Source organism: Mya arenaria, chromosome 6 (assembly GCF_026914265.1).
Source record: "Mya arenaria isolate MELC-2E11 chromosome 6, ASM2691426v1".
Taxonomy (NCBI): domain Eukaryota; kingdom Metazoa; phylum Mollusca; class Bivalvia; order Myida; family Myidae; genus Mya; species Mya arenaria.
Window position 1 is genome coordinate 68734044 of NC_069127.1, and position 13887 is coordinate 68747930.

Sequence of the window (13887 nt, forward strand, 5' to 3'; positions counted from 1 at the left end):
TAATTGTTTTTGTTACTAAATGGAAATTTGGCGCTTAATTGTTTTTGTTACTTAATGGAAATTTGGCGCTTAATTGTTTTTGTAACTAAATGGAAAATTGGCGCTTATAATTGGTTTTGATACTTAATGGAAATTTGGTGCCTAATTGTTTTCGTTACTTAATGGAAATTTGGCGCTTATTTGTTTTTGTTATTAAATTGAAATTTGGCGGTAATTGTTTTTGTTTCATAATGGACATACATGTGATAACGTCCTGGACGTCCGGGATTGTCCCGGAAATTTTTATCTCTGTCACGGAGTCACGGAGGGTGCATGTTTGTCCCGGAAAGTCATAAAAAAAAAACGAAAAAAAAAAAATCTATCTTAATTTTACCAATGTAAGTCAGCTATTTTTCCGGGACACTGGTTGTAAAACCAAGACATGTTGACACTAATCTGTTAATTGGTACGTGTGTCGTCGAGATCATCGTCAATCACCCAATAATTGATCTATTGGTCTATTGTTGTGCTTAACGAGTCGGGGAGGGTTCTTGTATACAAATTCATTGTTTTCATATGGATTTGTTTGGTCTTATGAATGATAGCTTTTAATTGATAAATTGATATTTTTCACACATTTTACCGACAAACGAGCATGAAGGTAAGTTCAAAGAAAGTGACAAAATGAGTAAAAAAACAAAATTAAAACACGGAAAACATCCCATATTCCATTCAAATTTCAAAGTCGATACGTCGTTATACTTTAAACAACTTACGCGTCCATAAGGAATTTTGAACTTTTTTTCGAACTATCGTTGTGTATTTTTACCCCGAAATAAAACTGACGGTTACAGGTGGTTATATAGACTGCTTTAATCATGTGACCATGGTAAGTCACGTGATCGCTTTAAACAGCCGATTGTTGACACGTCTCTATCAAAATTATATGCATCTCCAAACGGAAAAAAAGCTCATCGACTGGAAAATCTTCTTGATCGTCTGGAAAATATTGTGTGTCATAAATTGCAAATGTTTTAAATGTGATGAAAACATAAATATTTTGTAATGCAAGTTCTCAAAAGCGCGGGAAAACAGGTGCCTGTATAGTTGTTTATTTCCTGTTTTGATGAAACCGAAAGTAGACTGCATATCCTCCTGGTTAGCACATCATTTACAGCCTGGGAAAATATCTGGTGGTTTTATTTTTTCAAGAAAATGCATAAAAAAACTAACCATGTCAAGTAAAAAATACGTCTTGGCAGTCAAAATAGGTACATTTTCCCGACGTTAAAAACGACTAAAATAGCCCCAGATATGCTTTGGAATGCACCACAGATGTTCCCCATTTAAAAAAAATTCAGGGGGGGGGGGCATGCCCCCGGATCCCCCTAGTGTGTGTTGACATTACGATGAGTGTCCCGGAATCGACCCAAGAAATTATCACATGTATGATAATGGAATTTGGAGGTAAAAATGTTTTTGCCACTTAATGAAAATTTGGAGGTTTTGTAATCTGCTTAATAATGATGGTTGTCAGAGCTCTTCTGAATGATCAATTGTGAATCTGTCCTGCAATTCCAGTGGCTGTCAAACATGAGTCTGAATACTTAGTTTAGATATGAAATCTCTCTGCTACTGTGTGCAGTGACAAATGCCACGTTTATTAGCCCACAATTAAACTGCAATAAGGGTTCAAATAGGAGCACTAATATGTAACTCTTAAAATAATTGAAAATCATCTAAAACTTGCCTTTATCAGTGGTGATGGCCTCGTAATTAACATATTAGACTCTGGAGCAGAGGGTCTGTGGTTTGATTACCTGCCTGGAGCTTTGTCAATGATTAAAACGTGGTTTCAGCAAGGATAATGGTATTAAAAGGGTTTTGAATCACTTCACAAATTTTATAACAGTTACTGTACATATCTTCTTCCCTATATAAAAATAATAAGCTCTTCAAAACTTATTTTTGGTAATGTGACATTTGAATAAAAATGTATCTTCACTGTGAATCTCTTGTTTCATGTCGACCACAAACAGTCTTGCCTTATGCAGTTGTCAAATTGGCAATGTGTTGATATTTTTGCAATAAGGAAGTGTCCACTATGAAATTGACGTATACATTAATCATTGAAACATGAAAATTGTTCAAAATAGCATTTAAAAAGTGAACATAAATTCATGGGTTATGAATCAATTGGTTCTCATCGAAATATTTCTTTGTTTCTTAAGTTAAATAAAAAACATAAAGACATGCTTTGTTTTGATACAAAACCGTCAGTTTCAACTTCTGATGAGACTGAGAAACTGACTAGCTTTAAATGGTTTTGTAAAAAGGAGCAATTATTTGCTATGTGAAACTGAAGCTTTGAACGATTGCTAGCAAAAAAAGAGCAATTATTTGCTTTATGCGAAATATGATACAAAATTGTCCTTTGTTATTGATGTACAGCAGAAAACAGTCGGCAGAAAACAGTCGCCTTTATTATCACACTTGTGGTGTTTGGACAATGGCGATATGGAGGGGATATGGAGGTTAATTGATGGTAAATAGTGGAAAATGGTGCAGCAAATTACCCTCAAACAGTGGCTAATGTGGCCTTATCTGTGGTTTGCATCTTTTGTAACAAGTAAAATTGATATTGAAGTTCAATAATGATGTTAGATGTTAGATGTTAACATAATTATCAGGTAATTATCTCACCTTTGTAATACATTTGTAATACATTGAAAGGGGAACCAGAGATATCGAGTGGAGTGGAACCATTTATGCAGATTTATGAATATTTCTTTGTTTATGTTTGAGTTCAATTTTGGTGATCCACAGAAAGTTCTAAGAATGGGTGTTCCTCGGTAACATGCGTGGGCAAGGGAGGGGGCGGGATATGATATGATTATGAACTAGCCACAATAATGCGTGTTTATGGAAAAAAAATAACATTTGGATATTCTTTATGTTTCCTTACGCCACTCAACCATAGAGTCGCTAAAACAATAATCGTCAAAGACTCTGAAGCGGCTGTTAATATGGACTAGATTATGACCCTGTATGCTCATTAACAAAATACTCACAAGTAGCATTACCACCTAGGTAAAAGCCAAATTGGGCTGAACATAAAACATGATAAATACAGAGCCTTAGGATTGGTTGGCTTCCGTCCCTTGATTGGATATATTTTATGTATATTAACAGATGATGCATGTGGTATTGTTATGGTTGATTAAAATGCCAAATGTCAAGATGTAACACAGTGCAAAGGTGTAACAATATTAGCTGCTTGCAGCCTCCCTGGGGTGACTGTGTTATGAGGAACTATTAGTTGAACCAATAACCAATAATTACTGACCACATGTTATAAACAAACATCGCCAGAAAAGTCAATATTCCATGCCGATAAACATTATTCAGACGATATTTATTTATTTTTTAAACATTTGTGTTTTTTGTACCAATTTTATATAAAATAATCTTAAACAGGAAGACAATTGGACAAGCATTAAATAAATAATTAAGTCAGGTTGTTTCATGTGGTTTGGGTGGTAACTCACATGTCGCTATATCAGTAGGGTTAGGTCTGAACTCACCCTCAAGAAATATTTGGCTATTTTTATTCCAAAATAGTGAACATTGGTGTGGTCTATTCATTATTTTTCTCTGATATTCACATATAAAGTACATCAGTCTTGTACAATGTTAGTGGGATCGACTGCGCCACTTCCTACTTCCGTCAGTGTGCCTCCATCTAAATCAGCTAGTCAAAATGATTTGTAAAAAAACTGTACACTAATTAAAGCTAGTTTAGTGTTGTAAGTTTTAGATATTGAGTAATAAACACTGAGGTTTTGTTCTGGTATAGTTTATGGTCCCTAAAGTGGTCTGAGGCATCAGGTCAACATCTCTGGTGGTCAGCTACAAGTACACAATGAATCATAACCACTGGACTCAGGCCATGTTGTCGTATTGTAGTCCAATATTGGTTCTTAGTCTGTGGCTAAACATAATGGAATAGCATGGAGTCACAGAGGACACTCACAGATTTCCGCCACATGATTATACATTAATGGCCTGTTCTAAAGTCTGTCCTGTCCTACAGCCGTGCTCGTATTAAGACTGTCAGTGTCACCATTGAATTTGTCACCCTGGCTTTGTCCTGTGGAATTTGTGATTTTTGTCATTTTTTGTCTGGAACTTGTGGATTTTTTCTCTATCTCAGACTCTCATCAGTTTGGGTTGTGCTGGAATTTTTGAAATAATCTGGTGTCTGGCCACCTGGTTTGAAAATTAGTAGAGGAAATATTGATGAAAGATTCTAAATGTGCCAATAAATGAAATTGATGGAAAATGGTGCTGACATATATGTGGAAATTATAGATAGATGGATATAAAGATACACCTTGGACAGACACAAGAAAAAAGTATTTCATGGATTTTCTTTGGTATATATTGTTTGATAGCATATGGCAACGAATTGATAGCTTTTACATTGTGAGTGCAAAAGAAACAGAAAGTGAATTCATTTATTTGCTTATCGATATAATTCTTATTTTTGTAACTGCTCTCTACCAGTGGGGTAAAAATTGTGTATGATTTTGAGGAAGTTATTGCAGTAATTAATGAAGAACTGCAAATGCTGAAGATAAACATGGGAGTTATGATAACCTGGTGAGGGTTTGGGCTATAAAAAAGAAAGAAATTGAAAGGAGAGGTAAATGGCTTGGATCGGCACCAGGAATATGAGGCCCAGATCTTGACAGACGGTTGGGAGATCAATGGAGTCACCGAACTACTTGTTAATGGAAATTAAAGATATTTTGGCTGAGAAGAAAACAGATCATTTCTTAATTGTGGAAAGTTAATTGTGTTTATGTGATGGGGTTATAACTGTTTGAACAGATTTGAGACTTTGGTTGTCTGTTCTATGACAAATATAGATTCCCTGGAGGAGTTTTGTAATACATAGTGATTGCCATTTTGGATTACTGTTATCACATGTGTTTGAAATTGATGATTATTTCAAATTCGGAAAATAATTGCATGATTTAGATAGCTTTCATATTTGAGGATAGTTATAATTAAATATAAATAAAGAGGAGAAAAGAAATAAAACTATACCTTACCTGCGAAATGGAGAAAAAACAACAACAGTGACATATATAATTTGCTTTTAATTATAAATTGAGGGAGGCTGTAATATATGATTACAACAGAACAGAGCATTTATTTACCCATATGTGGCCAAATATCCATGGCCAAATATCCTACGTATATTTGTACAGAAAAGTACAGGAAAGTATATTTAAACATTTCTGAAACAGAAACTCTTGTTTAAGTGGACTTGTATTAAGCTCTTTAGACTTGGACAACACGGCTCCTTGATGACTTGTGAAAGTGCTTAAACAAAAAACAACTTGTTCACTCCAGTAATGAAGAGTGGTTTAATATTATACGATTTAAACAATTCTGGCGGCATTCAGCTATGTTTGTGGTTTGGGATTAAGTGATAGACAGTGAAATTGTTTACTGTTTGAACAATTATGATCGGATGCGCCAGGATGAGAACATACCAAAGCTCAAAGGTGGCTTTTCTTCTATTCATACTGTTGTTCAGTGTGTGAATTAGTAATTAATGCATTCTCATGGACTGGGTTAGTGGCATGTTGGGTTAATATATAGACACATGTAGCTTTCATTTTTACAGTGTGAGCTTATCGGATTGAAAAATTTGCGAACATTTAAATTGCTTCCCTGATTCGTCATCAAGTGCTGAATTTACATGAATTAAGTTTTTATTAACATTAAACTGATTGTGAAAATTCTAATGGAATAGTGTGAAAAGTTCACAAGAACTAAAATAATGCACTTTTTGGGGCAAAACAGGTGTTATTCTATATTTAATGCAAAAATATAATCAAATTGTTTCAAAGTAAGCTGCAGAAACTGAAGTTGTTTTTTCTACATAAGATGCTGCTAATGTCAGAAGATGAAATAAACTTAACATGCTTCTGCTCAAAGAAGCTAAGATTATCTCTGTAACAAACTGATCAGGAGATCAAAGGCTTGAATAGGTAGAACAATAACTTAATTGTTTGAAGAAAAAAGGCAGACTCATAGTGAAAATGTTATAGAGAGGGATATTACATCAAAACTTGTAAGAATCACATCAGTGTTAATTTCAAGTTAAAGACAGTATGAGTTACAAATGATTGGTTTACGTTTCACCTGTGCATGTTGACATAACTGTCCGTTCTGTCAAATCAAATCGGGGCACCTGGCGTAATTGACAGGAACAAAAATTCGCTTGAACAGAAGCTGTGACACGCGATACGGCATCCTATCACTTCTCCACCTTAAACGTGTAACTCTATATTTCTTATAACTTAATAACTTGTTTGATGAAACTTCACATTTGCCAGGTTGGAGTTTAAACTCTTTTTTTTTGCTGTTGAATTCATCAATAGTTTTAAATGTTCGAAAGTTGGGAGTTTCTTGTCTAATTGGATACAGTCTACACTTTCCAGTGTTTTAATTGAAAGTGGAAATGTTTTAGTTGCCAAAACAAAGCTTAGAGGATAAAAGAATGTTTGTCTGTAATGTTTAAAGTGAATTGAAGATGTTTTAAAACTTAGTTTACAAACAGTTTTCCATAATAAAATTTCTAGCGTGCATGAATGGAGTTTAAAATCAATGCATTCATGGATGATTGTTATACGCAAGTGGTTAACGTGTTATGAAATAATGTGGTATGAATATAATTAAAATAATAATTAAAAGTTTAAATCGAACATGTTAAAGTTCCGAAGAACTAGTGGTACAAAGACGGAAAATATTGTTGTGAATGGTGACAGTGGCGGTAAGCAAGATGTTGTTAACAACAACAACAACAGCAGCAGCAAAATCAGCAACATTGATAATGTTAAACATGGCAAGGAGGAAAATAATGCCAACAACAGTCTTAAACGAACTCCGAATGGTAGTAGCAGCAAGGTTGCTCCAGTTGACAACACCAGCAGATTTGGTATGGTGAACAGCACCACCCATAGCAACAACAGCAACAATGTTTACCCTAACAGCAGATCAAGCCCCAGGGGTCAGGGGCAGCTGGATAACAGACAAATGGGTGTGGGGGAAGATGGCAGGGGTAGCGGCGGAAAATTTGGATATAATACCACTAATAATAAGCAACCAGCATCGGATTTAAACTCTTCACTGAAGGTAAAGGCTGCCCTTGTGAAGAAACAAAATAACATAATCAAAAAGTAATATCATAATTATATCAGTCTTTAAATTACTTATCTTTTGACAATTATCTTCTCTTTTTTTTCATTAACAATTATCATTTGACGATAGATTTATTGTTTACTGTTAACTGAAAGGATTATGATGTTTTTTTGAACCCAAATTTATATGGCGGAATCAATTAAGGCAATGTCGAAGAACCACATTAATTTATTATGTGTATTTTAGTATACTCAATTTAATAAATTCTTTGCCTTAAATATTGTAATGTAGGTAGCTCTAGATATTTGACCTGCTGCTGATGGAAGGAACAGATTTGTAGCTTATGTTTATTGACAAACCTATTAACTCAAAACATTTGTTTATTGACCAGCTGATTGTGGTTGCTTATTCTGGCAAGGGTTGCTTCCCTTTGCACACTAATGGGACAGTTCATTTTTTATTCCATACTTGACATAGTTAATGTTCTTAAATTTCTAATTAACACGTGCAGTACTTATAATAACCCAGAAAACTCTTGAACAAATGTGATCATACTCTTAACTATTATTTTTATTCAGACATTTTGGCAACATTTAGTTAGAAATGAGGAGCATTATGCATGTACTGTATAAGGATGGAGGAGGTGTGTAGGGGGGAGGGGGGGTGTACACCCTTAAGCCTTGCTCTCACTGTCACAATTTAAGCCATTATTATTCCTGTCTTATCATAAAGGTATTACTTGAGATGAATTGGAAGAACAATTGGCCCAAAATTTGTCTATTTGTACGAATGCTGACGAGTATGACCTATGAAGGGAATACGGTTACTCAGGTTATTATCCCGAGACGGGAATACAAATGACAGTGATAATAAGTCTGATGAAAACATATTCCTCTCAATCAGTTAAAGATATGTTATATATAATCATCAATTACGTAACACAATGTATAAAATGAGATGATAATTCTGTCCATTTGACAAACTGAATCATCATAAAATTAAAGTTGTGATAAGCCACACCTTAATCTGTTGTTATGGAGGTAAGACGTATAAGACTATGACATCACTTAGATTATGCTATGGTCTGAAAATCTTAGCAGCATATATCATGACAGTTCTGAACAGTTCAAATTGTTGTTGATCATCTGTTCTATAAGGTCTATCCAAGACTCTTATGGATTTCATTCATGTTGATGTTGTCACAACGCTTAGTATCAACTCTTTGTCAAAATCCACCAAGATTTTGTTGACCGGGCTTGAAATCGTGACAGTGAAAGCCAGGCTTTAATATATGTCCATTTTCACCCAACTTGATTGTGTATTTGGCAGACTTGAGAAGGATTAAGTATTGTCATGTCTGCTTGGCATCTAGATCTGCCAGTGATACAGCTTTTTGCAGTTTTATTTTGGTGCAGGAAGTTTTTGTTAGGAAAACTATGGTAGTCTGTGGGAGGTTAGCTAGTTCTGTTTGGGTTATGGATGGTCAGATATCCAAACAATATTGACCCATTGCTTGCCTCAGGCCATCCAGTTGTTTATGTTGATAATTAGATAACTGAGGTCACCAATTAGTCAGAATACTAGAAACAATGCCAGCTAGCATATTGGGATTTGTAATTCTGTTAATGTGATGTCCCACCTTTTCTGGAAATATGTCAACTGATGGCTTGCAATTTACTGCATCCATGATGTAGTGTTTATATAGGAAATCAGGTTCATCAACTTTCAGGTCATTTTGATTTTTCAGCCTAAAAAATGGAGAAATTCAAAGTACCAATGAAACTGACTCCTTCCATTCTTTACATAATCAGAAATGATGTTGAAACCAGAGAATGATTTATGGGATCTCGATCTTAACATTGAATTTGACAATCGAATGCCAATTGAAAAAACCTGAAACAAAGGCAGTTTTTATCACTATCTGTAACAAGGGAATGGTAACCTTGCAAAGCATTTGTTAGAGAACATGTTCAAAAAAATGTTACAACATGCATATTTGAATTCCTCTCTGCAATTCATAAAAATTGCCACCGTTGAAATAAAGGGAGATGACAGTTAAAGGGCTTCTGACATTGTTACACTGACAGTTATCCTGATTGTTAATGACATTGATAGGGTAGGGGAGTGTGTCTCCAAATCAGATAACACTGTTGCATATTATCATGGAAATACCTTTGTATTCTGCAGGGAATTACAGTTTAATATGGCCCAGGTAATGGGGATTGTGCCTGTGAAGATTAATTATGTATCCGACCTTAATTTAATGTATAGAAATATTCTGATTGCATAGATTTCAGGCTAATTGAACCTTGGATTGAGAAAATATTCTAGGGTATGGGGGGGGGGGGCATGTGATTGAGTTTGGAGGATTTTAAGTCATCAAGTTTGTAGTCTTCAGTTTGGCAGTAGTTTATTTCCCAGACTTAAAATGACACTTCTAAAAGGTTGTCATCCTTCTGTAAATTCTGCTGGGTTTGACTTCCTGTAATGTTATTCATTGGTTAAAAAATGTTGCCGTTCTAAAAAAGGATTGAAGGCTCTCCTCAAAGTTGTGAATTTGTGTCCACCAGTCATACAGATGATATCAGTGGTTACTCTCCTTCCCAACTTTCCTTTATTCACTTTCACATCTAATTCTGTGCAAAAAACAACAAACTTGTTCTTGTATGAACTTCTTAAACAAGAACTGTTTGTGAGCATCAAGAACTGTTTTTGAGCATCAAGAACTGTTCGTGAGCATCAAGAACTGTTTGCAAGCATCAAGAACTGTTTGCGAGCATCAAGAATTCATCAAGAATTGTTTGTGAGCATCAAAAACTGTTTTTGAGCATCAAGAACTGTTCGTGAGCATCAAGAACTGTTCGTGAGCATCAAGAACTGTTTGTGAGCATCAAGAACTGTTTGCAAGCATCAAAAACTGTTTGTGAGCATCAAGAACTGTTTTTGAGCATCAAGAACTGTTTGCAAGCATCAAGAACTGTTTGTGAGCATCAAGACCTGTTTTTGAGCATCAAGAACTGTTTGTGAGCATCAAGAACTGTTTGCAAGCATCAAGAACTGTTTGTGAGCATCAAGAACTGTTTGCAAGCATCAGGAACTGTTTGTGAGCATCAAGAACTGTTTTTGAGCATGAAGAACTGTTTGTGAGCATCAAGAACTGTTTGCAAGCATCAAGAACTGTTTGTGAGCATCAAAAACTGTTTGTGAGCATCAAGAACAAAAACTGTTTGCAAGCATCAAGAACTGTTTGTGAGCATCTAGAACTGTTTATGAGCATCAATAACTGATTTTGAGCATCAATAACTGTTTGTGAGCATCAAGAACTGTTTGCAAGCATCAAGAACTGTTTGTGAGCATCAAGAACTGTTTGCAAGCATCAAGAACTGTTTGTGAGCATCAAGAACTGTTTTTGAGCATGAAGAACTGTTTGTGAGCATCAAGAACTGTTTGCAAGCATCAAGAACTGTTTGTGAGCATCAAAAACTGTTTGTGAGCATCAAGAACAAAAACTGTTTGCAAGCATCAAGAACTGTTTGTGAGCATCTAGAACTGTTTATGAGCATCAATAACTGTTTTTGAGCATCAATAACTGTTTTTGAGCATCAAGAACTGTTTGCAAGAATCAAGAACTGTTTGTGAGCATCAAAAACAACTGTTTGTCAGCATCAAGAACTGTTTGCAAGCATCAAGAACTGTTTGTGAACATCAAGAACTGTTTTAACGAACTTGTTGAACAGTATCTTGTCTTTAAACCGGTGTTCTAGAATCTGAATGGTTCTTCAGCTCTTGTCAGAGAACTATACCATCTTTGGACTGCACAAATAAAGCCCCATTAATATTACTCAGCTGGTATATATAGCCATAGAAATAAGCTTAAGAAGCCATTGAAGTAAGTAAGCTAGGCAGCGATGAATGATTACACTATAAAATAATGCTGATGTCTCTTAATATGTGGATTAGCCCATCTAAAGGTGAACAATTTCAGGAGACACCATTGGCACTATGTACTATTCAGTCTATTCTTATTGTTGATACTGAGGCACACTGTTGGCTGGGAAGCCCAAGGGTCATGCAATGTGTCTTAGTTCTGTTTATCTCACAAAATGAAATGAAACTTGAGTAAAGCTATAACAAATGTTCCAAGAAAACCAGCTGAAGTTTGATGTATTATTGAGATCCATTGAAGAGGTCCATTAAAAAAACCATCATCAGAAGTGTGTTTATAGAGCAAGGAACATCTGGGGATGATTAAGGTGAGCCTAAGATGGTATCCTAGCATGGCAACAAACTTTCTCCAGGTCATTCTTGAAGAAACATGAGTCAATGCATATACTTATTTTGCTTCTGGTCAAATGAAAATAGTAAAATAAAATACAAAATGTGTCGTAGACCTTTTAAGTTTACAATAATCACTTCCAAAGGCATAGAAGAAATTTCAGCCTGATTTTGATGAGAATATTTAATGCACAAGTCAGTTTTCAATTCAATAAGTTATGCATTGTTGCCTCTGATGATGCAAATAAAAAAATGAAAGTGAATATTTATTAACAAAATGTGACTTTCACCTATGCAGCAAATGTTAACAAGGTCTTGCATGCATATGTTGTATTTTTGTCTTTGACTTTGAACCCAAATGGTAAGGACAACTTTTAGGTGGCTTTCTTCAATCAAAGGGAGGTAACTAAATATGTTACTGTAATTAAAAGCTCTAAGGATTGGATGCCAGTCTAATGCTTACCTGAAAAATTACCTGAGAAGTAATTAAGATTGAAGAGGCTCCTGAAGTGTTGGGAGAAAGTGGAGAAAGTCTGTAGTTGTTCAGGATGATAGCTATAACTAAATATTAAAAATTATTGCTCAATAAAAAACATGCATGCAATGTTCATTATCGGTATGACATGATTTGGTCATCACTTGATTCGATATGTATCAGTACAGCTTCATGCACACAAGGTATTTCCAATAAGTTACAGATACGTAATTTAAAAAAAAAAAAATTACCCGTCCCCCCACCCCCAATAGTGATATTTTTATAATTCCAAAATTGATTAATAAATATTTTGTGATGTTATTGTGATATTGTTTGAAAAGGGAAATTATTCAGGAAATATATTTACATTTCTTAAACAATGTTTAAAATGATTTTTTCTTACAAACTTAACATTTTTCTGAGATATTTGTGACTATAAGACGTGATTAGAAAAAATAAATTATGGAAATAACATTTTACAACTCTTTTTCAACTTTTCTACCATCTTTTACAAATATCCAAGGCTTGTGAAGACACATTTTTTGATTGTTTAAAACTACTTCGTTACGACATCTGATCGACTGGTATCGTTACAATGGGCTTGTATATAGATAATTATACGTATATGAACGGCATATATATCAGTACAGTATTGATATATTTTTTTTTATCGTCTTATCCCTTAAATGTTCAGCATTGTTCATGTCATAGCTGTATAAGGTCTGTTAGGCAGACAGGAATGGTACCGTTGAGACATGGCCTGCTGACGGTCATACAGTGTAATATCCATATAGTCAGATGACCAAATTATTTCCAATATTGTGAAATATTTAATGTATATGGTATTGTTGTGACTCAAATTTCTGATGGGCAAGCCGGCCTCCCACATAATGATGCCAGCAAATAGGCAAACATAATTAAATATTTATAAGGGCAAGCCTTAATCTTTTCTGTTTTAAGGTTGAAAGGAAATAACCATGAGTAAATTTTCTTCTACACTAAAAAACAGTGAACCATAAATGTCCTATAAGACAAGCTGGAAGCAATAATTTTTGAACTCTGCTAAATTTGATGACTTAAGTCACTTAAGTCAGGTATCACCCATGGTGTGTTAAACAATAAAATGGTCAACTGATCATGTGGCTTCAATATAATATGCACAACTTTAGGCAGGAATGAGAAATGTTTCCCCTAAATCATATGTTATAGGGTATGGGTTTATATGCCTCAGGTCAGCATTCTGAACAGGTGCTTGCTTCAATAGATGATAATGGCACCGATGTAATGCTTCTCAATGGAACAAATTGCAGGAAAAGACCCATACATGTTTATTAAGGCATGCACATCTAATAGGACATGCATGTAGGATAAACATAGTTTTGAACCAGGTTTTCGCAAAGTGAAACCATATTATTTGAATGATGTACGTCGATGTTCAGGTGGGCAGGCAATCAAGGAGGGCGGAGGCTGTCATACTCGCCTATGAAAGTGGATAACTTTAGTTACGGTTTATATATTTTCACCAAACTAGGTATAAAGGAGAGTGTTTAGAGACCTTTCATGGTATTGCATTTGGGGCTACTAGGGTCAAGGTCAAGGTCACACAATAGAAAAATGGTTGGAACTGAATATCTTCAGTTTGGGTTGACAAATTATAACCAAACTCAATATGTAGGACTTAGAGTTTATGGAGACCATTCATATAGCGTTTAGGGCCCCTAGGGCCAAGGTCAAGGTCACTGTTACTAAAAATAGAAAAACGGTTGAAATGAAATAACTTAAGTTATAGTTGACATATTATGACCAAGCTTGGTATAAAAGAAGAGTGTATGGAGGCCTTTCATGGGATTGTGTTTAAGACCCCTAGGGTCAAGGTCAAGGGCACTGTTATTATGAACAGAAAAACTGTTGAAAATGAATATTTTTAATTGTGGTTGACA

General features: G+C 34.9%; 1 protein-coding gene across 7 annotated transcripts in view; it reads left to right on the plus strand.

Moving 5' to 3' along the window:
• Positions 1-13887, plus strand: part of LOC128236678 (neuron navigator 2-like) — a 188774-nt gene that overhangs the window by 35089 nt on the left and 139798 nt on the right. For 3 of the 7 annotated variants that reach the window (XM_052951704.1, XM_052951705.1, XM_052951707.1), the window contains exon 1: positions 4638-7191. The exons of 2 other annotated variants lie outside the window; for them this stretch is intronic. In XM_052951704.1, coding sequence (XP_052807664.1) covers positions 6763-7191 — 429 coding nt within the window. In that variant the 5' untranslated portion in view covers positions 4638-6762. Of the gene's footprint in view, positions 1-4637; positions 7192-13887 lie in introns of those variants that run through there. 2 more of the 7 variants (XM_052951706.1, XM_052951708.1) reach the window with 1 other exon arrangement.